Raw genomic sequence first — 7,527 nt, 5'->3', positions numbered from 1 at the left:
GTTGTGGGTGTATTATTGACATGTCAAAGTCTAGACCCTGAATATAAGACGACTGCGTTTTTTCAGATGTATTTCCAAGAAATAAATATCGTCTTATATTCGGGACAATACGGTAATAACTTTTAATAATACAATTTTAATACTCGATTCTAGTGGACTCTAAACATTGCATTTATTTAATGTGAAAACCCATCTAGTGGGGTTAATTGAAACATGTTTTTTCCCCTTTATAGTTTCACTCACAGCTGTAATGAACAGAAGCCCAGAACATGTGGATATATTGACATTAAGAACATGCTGACTTTCTCAGACTTTTGTAATTATTTTCTTTTTATTTAATTTTTATTAGATTTGTTTACATTTTTACTCTTTTAGTTTTTCATTTCGTCAATGGCTTGTTTACATTTATACTTTTTTATGGTACACTACTGAATGGCAAAGTTGCAAGTTTAATAAAATGTTCTTTAAAATTGTAGATTTTTTGCGGGAAATTAATCGTTTAGATTAATTGATTAATCGACAAATTAGTCGATAGATTAATCGAAATAAAAATAGTCGTTAGTGGCAGCCCTAAAAATGACATATAAAATGACAATATTTTTGAAGACGGTCAGTTCCTCTCAGAGATACATTCATATAAACCCCCACATATTTGTCATTATATTTCGAGTTTCGCGAACAGTGAGCTTGATCTGCCTGGTACAGTATTTTCTCCTCTTTACAGACTTCATAAAAATTCCACTCAAATTAGATTTTGGGAAATGATTGCAATGCAGCTTGTGTTGAATCCTGGAATAGAGATCGGCCAAAATAAAACTAAAAACCAGTTCTGTATTTGTCGTCTGACTGCATGAACCGAACCGTGACGTCAGTACAGCGATGGTTTGGGACGAATACATGAACCATTACACCCCTAGTATATATAAATAATACATAAATATATCTCAAATCAATTTTACATCTTTAAGTGTATTATGATATACAGTGCTTGAAGTGGGCCGGTACGCACCGATACGCAGTACCGGCACTTCAATATTTTAGTCTTTAGTGTACTGGCACTTTTTCGTGCGTACCGGCACTTCTGACATGTTGCCGGTACTGAGTCAAAGCGTCAGTGTCTGGGTGTTTTATAATGAATGCCGGCTGAAGGTGTTTTAGATTATGCGCTGGTCAGTGGTTTAGTTATTCTGAATGGATCTGTATAGTAGCATGTACAGTCTGGTCAAGGCAGCAGGTTTAGTGGTCTTTTGGCGTCTCCCTGTGGTCCTGTTTGGTATCACCGCTTAACTGGTGCTTATTTATATAAAAAATGCTCTTAACAGTTTTCTTTCTTTCGGCATTATATACATGCATTGGGAATTATGACAATTTATTTATTTATGTATTTTTTTTGGGGGGGTACCGGCACTTCTTTTTTTCCACTTTAAGCACTGATGATATAGTACATCGTTAGTTATCGTTAGTATATAGCATAGATTTTCAGTAGCCTTATTTGGACAAATAGGACACAATATATTTTCAGCATTTACAGGTTGTAGCTGAAAGCATAATCAAATTAGCCTATTGGCAGCGACAGGTCAACTATTGTCAATGCCATTTTGAAGGTCATGTTACTGATCAAGTGTAATTCCTACTTTCTGGTTTGTCTGACAGCGTCTATCGTGCCCTGTTCGAGTTTTATCACAGAGGAACCATGCAAATGTTTTTTTTTACTGACGTGACGTCACCTGAGAAACAATTACAGTCTGAGTAGTGCTGAGAACAGAGAAAAATATTTATTCTCTCTGAAATGTCTTGCTGGGTCGCATGGCAAAAAGCATCAACTATACCGGTGAAATCCACACGCAGCTTTAAAAACTACTGTCTTTGTGAGTGTGTTTTGATCAAATCCACTTCAACAAATGTGCAGTTATCAGATAAGAGGAAAAACTGTTCCTTTCTTGTAAGAGATAAAATAATGCATTTTGACATTGCAGTGGATGACTGGATTTGAGAAAGTTCTCTACAGATGGAAACAAGGGAAGTTGGACTTACCTGGGAACTGGTATGTGTATCCCGGTGTGATTCCTGTGTAGCCACGACTGGCGTAAGTGGCCGCCTGGAACCCTGGGTAACCTGAAAATGAATAGAGAAAGCATAGTGTTTAAGGCAATTCAGGATTGTTTGGTGACACTTTGCAATAAGGTCTCATTTGTTAACATTAGTTGGTGCTTTAACTAACATGAACTAATAATTACAGCAGTTATTAACCTTTGTTAATGTTAGTTAAAAAAAATTAGTTCGTTCACAGTGCACTAACTAATGTTAACAGATTTTGATGTTAATGATGTATTAGTAAATGTTGAGATTAGCATTAACTAAGATTAGTAAATGCTTTAGAACATAAAATAATCATAACAGATGTATAAGAAATAAAAACAAAAAGCAAGAAATAAAATGTGCTTACAATTGATTTAAAATGTATTAAACACAAATAAGAAGAAAACAGCTTCTCTTTTCTTCCTCAACTACTAATGGAAATGAGATATTCGGCACTTAATGTCTGTTGCATTAGATCAATAAATTAACTTAAATTATAAATTAATCATTTTCAATATTATTTATTTTATTTCATTATTATTCATAATTATTGAATTTTCCTTAGTGTCTGTTAAATTATTAATTGTTAATATAAATAAAATAAAAACACCCGTTTTAACTGTTATATGGGTATTTGATGTATTTTGCAATGTTTATTTTGTAAATTCACCCCACCCACAGAATGACAGTAATTCTACTCATTTTGAAAAAAAAAATTTTCCCCGTTTTTCTGTTCTCGTCTCTGATTTGTGTCTCATTGACAAACACGCAGACACGAGTGCAGTTCCCCGTTGTAAACAGCAGGCAGCGGCAGACTCTCATCAGACGGGACTGCAGCGCTGCACTGATGCTGGGTTTGCTCATATAGAAGTGTTCACTGAGATTATTAGCCTTTTCCAGCTTTCAACTCACCCAGCATGCCGATACCCAGCATGAAGGCGTCCATGCCGTAGGGCATCACCCTGGAGCGGCCTCGTGCCGTACCTGTCGGTGACATCACTTCCTTCGGCTGCGCCTTTTTGCACTCCACCTTCAAAATCACAAATGAGATCTCTATTCTAGTTATCGCTAGACATCAATTGAGACTTGTTTCAAACGTTTTAAGCACAAAACTGACAGTGAAATTTAAATGAAATATAACCCTATTTTCCATTAGTAAGAAAATATATTTATTATCTTTTATTTTATTTTTAATTCTTGAGACTAAGTTGATACTGAAGAATAAGTAAAAAATAAATATAGATGAGCAACTTTTGAGCAGTGAAATATTCCTCAAGTACAAGAAGAAAAGAGATGAGATGAGATATAAAGATTTTTTGATCCTTTGTTTCAATTTTTATTTTTATTTTTTAAGAATTTCGCATTTGAGACAAACTTGATACTTAAATGTCTAAGAACTAAGAAACTCCATTAAGTCTCTGGAGTTCTGAATGAGCAACATTTGAGCAGTAAAATATTCCTCAAGTAAAGACACAGAAGAGAAATCACTAATGAGATTTCTTTAATATCTCAGCAAGTTATTGAAGTTATTATATATATTATATATGCATATTTTTTGCTAATACATTTCCTATATATATTATTTTATACTTTTTTTTCCATTTTTATATATATTTTACCGTTAAATATTTCATATACAAAATCTGCTAATGCATATTTTGGATTTTCCAGTTATTTAAACACTGTATATAAGTATATATAAGTAATATATAAATAATGTGTGTGTATATTAAATGAGCTATAAAAGAGTACTTTTTGAGCAATTTAAATTTCTTTTAGTGACAGAATTTATTCAATCTTTTATTTTAGATTGTATCTTTTATGTTACATATAGATTTTTGTTTTGCAAATAATTTTAGGAGAAACATTTGACACATATCATGAACCTATCAAACACGCAGTCACACACACACAGACAGCGTTTCATAGCAGAACCCACTCTCACCATCTTGTTGTTGATCTCGTGAAAGTGGATCTCGCAGACCTTTTCCACCACGTCTTCATTCTCAAAGGTCACAAAGCCAAAACCTGCAGAGCAAGAACACACATGCACTCTTTACCAATCACAAACATGCTGTTGCTTTCAAACATTGAATCTAGTGTGTTTATCAGTTGTGTCCGATCCAATCCTGGCATGACCTTTCCCCTTTCCTTTCTCATTCTCTGTCTTTTGTTCTGTTTACATCTGTTCATATATTCAGTCCATTCTGTCAGGAGATTAACTCCTCACCTGCTGCATTTACCTGTGCTACTCGATCCCGCCCACTCATCTGTCACTCACTACAGGCTCCGCCCACCGGCTGTCAATCAGACTTTCCTTGCCAAAGTGAATGACGGTTTAACTTCTGAACCACTAACCAGCTCAGCAACACCAAACCCATATTACCCTATATGAACTTTAGCAATGCCTCTGAACAGAGATTACATGAGACTGTGAGGAGCAGAGAAGAGACCTCATCAAGTTATTAAAGAGCAACCTTTGTGCACTTATTTATTTATTTTTATAAATATGTTTGATCTTTTTTTTTTTCTTTCTCCAAATTAAAATTGATTCTGAACTGAAGTATAACTCCATTAAATTTCTTGAGTCATGAATGAGCAACTTTTGAGCGGCATCTTTTATTTTTAATTCTCGAAAAGAAAAGATCAAGTTGAGACTGAAGCATAAGTATAAATGAAAGCTCCATTACATCTCCTAAGTTATGAATGAGAAACTTTTGAGCAAGAAGTGCAAGAAAATAAATCAAGATTAAGATCTCTTTAAGATCCAATTATTCAAGTTAGTTCTAGAGATGAATCAAGATGTGTTTCAATGAAAATTCTAAGAGAAGCATCTGAGACAAAGCTGATTCAGACATATAAATTAAATGTAACTACATTAAGTCTCCTGAACTATGAGCTATGAATGAGCAACTTTAGTTTAGTTAGCAACATTAATATGACTTTAGTAAGAAATCTATTATTTATATTATATATTATTTGATATCTTTTATCATATATGGATTTTCATTTTCAGAGTTTTAGGAGAAATGTCTGAGAGACCAGATTGATACTGAAGCAGAAGTATAAATAAATCAGAACTTCATTACATCTCCTGAGTTATGAATGAGTAACTTTTGAGCAGTAAAATATTTTAACAAGTGCAGGAAAATAACACAAATTAGATCTCTTTCATTTCAAGTCATTCTAAATATTTCTAGACATCAATCAAGACATGTTACACTGAAAAGTTTAAGAAAAAGAGACAAAGTTGATATTGAAATATAAATGATATGTAACTCTATTAAGTCTCCTGAACTATGAGCTATGAAAGGACTTAAGAGAATTAATCCATCCATAGTTTATAATATATTAAATACTTGTATATCTTTTATATCATATATGGATTTTTGTTTCAGAAGAGTTTTAGGAGAAATGTCTGAGATGATGTTGATACAGAAGCTCAAGTATAAATGAGAACTCCATTACTTTTCTTGAGTTATGAATGAGCAGTAAAATATTCCTTAAGTTCAAGAAGAGTAGAGTAGAGTAGAGTAGAGTAGAGAAGATAAGAGAAGAGAAGAGAAGAGAAGAGCTCTAACATCAGCTCCTGAATGAGTGCAGAAGCATGTAGACACTTGACTGCTGTTGTATAATTATATGACTCAATGAGGCTTTGAATGCGAGTGTGTGCATTTGCGTGTGTGCGTGCCTGAATGCTGCCTTACCTCTGTGCCTGTTGGTGGTTTTGTCAAACATTAGCATCGCGTCATCAACCTGCAGACAAAACACACACACACACAAAAGAGAGGGATGAGACACTCTAAGCCATTACCCAGCATGAGGCTCTATTGTGAGGCTCTGGAGAAACAGAGAAGGGCAGCAGATGGAGGGGCCGAGCGGGGAGGGGGAACAGAGAGAGAGATGGACGGAGAGAAAGAGAAGAAAGAGAATATGGATGGAAGCAAAAGAAAGGGGCTGACATAAAAGAGGAGAAAGCGATGGCTGTGAACACTTTGAAGCACCTCAGCTTCAGCAAACAGCCCTCTTTGTTTTTCTTGATGTTTCATAAGATCAGCGGTTCACAACTGGGTTTGCTTCAAGACACAGATGTCACACTGGACATCAAATGGCAAACTAAAAGAGTGTCTGCGGTACAAAATAGAAGTTCTTTGTGGCACTTCAAAATGCTTAATTTAAATGCTTGATTTGATTTGCACATACATTTTTAATGATGGAAACTGGTGCACTCATTTTGTCCAATTCATTTCCATGATTTCTGTAATTACAAGAAATGAATTAGAAATGAATATTGACTAGAAATTTCCACGACTTTTCCAAGTCTTAAAATTACATGATATCCTGTTGCGCATGATTATCTGATTTAATTTTTTTTTTTTTTTTTTATATAGAAATTCACACACAAGAAACAAATGAAGCTGATGAAATATTTTAGAGCAAAGTATAACTAGACAATTTCATATTGACTATAAAAATTTCCATGACATTTCCAAGTCTTAAAATTCCCTGATATCCTGTTGTGTAATAATAATAATAATAATAATAATTTTACAGTGATTTACACACAAGCAGCATTTCAAACTGATTAAATATTTTAGAGCAAAGTATAAATATTGACCATAGAAATTCCCATGATTTCCATTATTTACACAATTTCTACTCATTACACGTTTTTACACAATTTTTAAAAAAAAATTTTTTTTATAGAGATTCACATAAATAATTCAAACTGATAAAATATTTTAAAGTGAAATAAACTAAAAAATCTGATTTAAAAAAATATATATGTTACAGATTGCTAATAAAATATTTTAGAGCCAAGAATAATTAGGCAAATTAATATTCGCTATATGACTTTTCAAGACTTTGAACTTTTTCAGACTTTGCCTTCAACTTCCCCGACATTTCTAGGTTTTCCATGCAACCCTAAGAAAATTGTTTGTGGAGAATACAACAGAGAAACCGGCTCAGAAATGAAACTCTCTCTCACTCATTACATGGACGTCCATGTCCACTGGTCATGGTTTACATGAACATCTCTCATTCCAATCCCTCCCGCCTTCAGAGTTTGTGGGGAAAATCTTTTCAATAACTCTCTCTGTCCTGTTCCCCCTTTCTCTTCAAACCCTCTCCAAAGTTTACTATTCCCATGGAGACTCTGCAAAGAATTTCAATTAGAAGAACTGACCCCCTCCCTCGCTTCTCCTTTCATGAATAGAACAGAGAGCGAGAGACGAGGAGCTGAATAATGGTTGCAACGAATAGTACTGGACAAATAAACTTTGACAAGAGAGACGAATATGTTTTCAGTGATGAAGCAAAAATGTATATAATAATATATATGTGTGTGTGTGTGTGTGTCATTTATATAATTATAAACTTTCTAAAATATAATTATATATATTTTATACTATAATATATATGTGTGTGTGTGTGTGTGTGTGTGTG

General features: G+C 33.8%; 1 protein-coding gene across 4 annotated transcripts in view; it reads right to left on the bottom strand.

The window, feature by feature from the left end:
* LOC107748061 (RNA-binding protein Musashi homolog 1-like) overlaps positions 1-7,527 on the bottom strand; it is a 54,382-nt gene that overhangs the window by 11,771 nt on the left and 35,084 nt on the right. For all 4 annotated transcript variants that reach the window (XM_016562713.1, XM_016562715.1, XM_016562716.1 and 1 more), the window contains 4 exons: positions 5,787-5,835; positions 4,025-4,107; positions 2,992-3,109; positions 2,035-2,115 (listed from right to left, as the gene is read on the bottom strand). In XM_016562713.1, the coding sequence (XP_016418199.1) occupies positions 2,035-2,115; positions 2,992-3,109; positions 4,025-4,107; positions 5,787-5,835 (331 nt within the window). The remainder of the gene's footprint in view (positions 1-2,034; positions 2,116-2,991; positions 3,110-4,024; positions 4,108-5,786; positions 5,836-7,527) is intronic.

This window comes from Sinocyclocheilus rhinocerous, unplaced genomic scaffold, assembly GCF_001515625.1.
Source record: "Sinocyclocheilus rhinocerous isolate Xijiao unplaced genomic scaffold, SAMN03320098_v1.1 scaffold2063, whole genome shotgun sequence".
NCBI classification, from domain to species: Eukaryota; Metazoa; Chordata; class Actinopteri; order Cypriniformes; family Cyprinidae; genus Sinocyclocheilus; species Sinocyclocheilus rhinocerous.
This window is presented reverse-complemented; position numbering and strand designations above follow the sequence as displayed.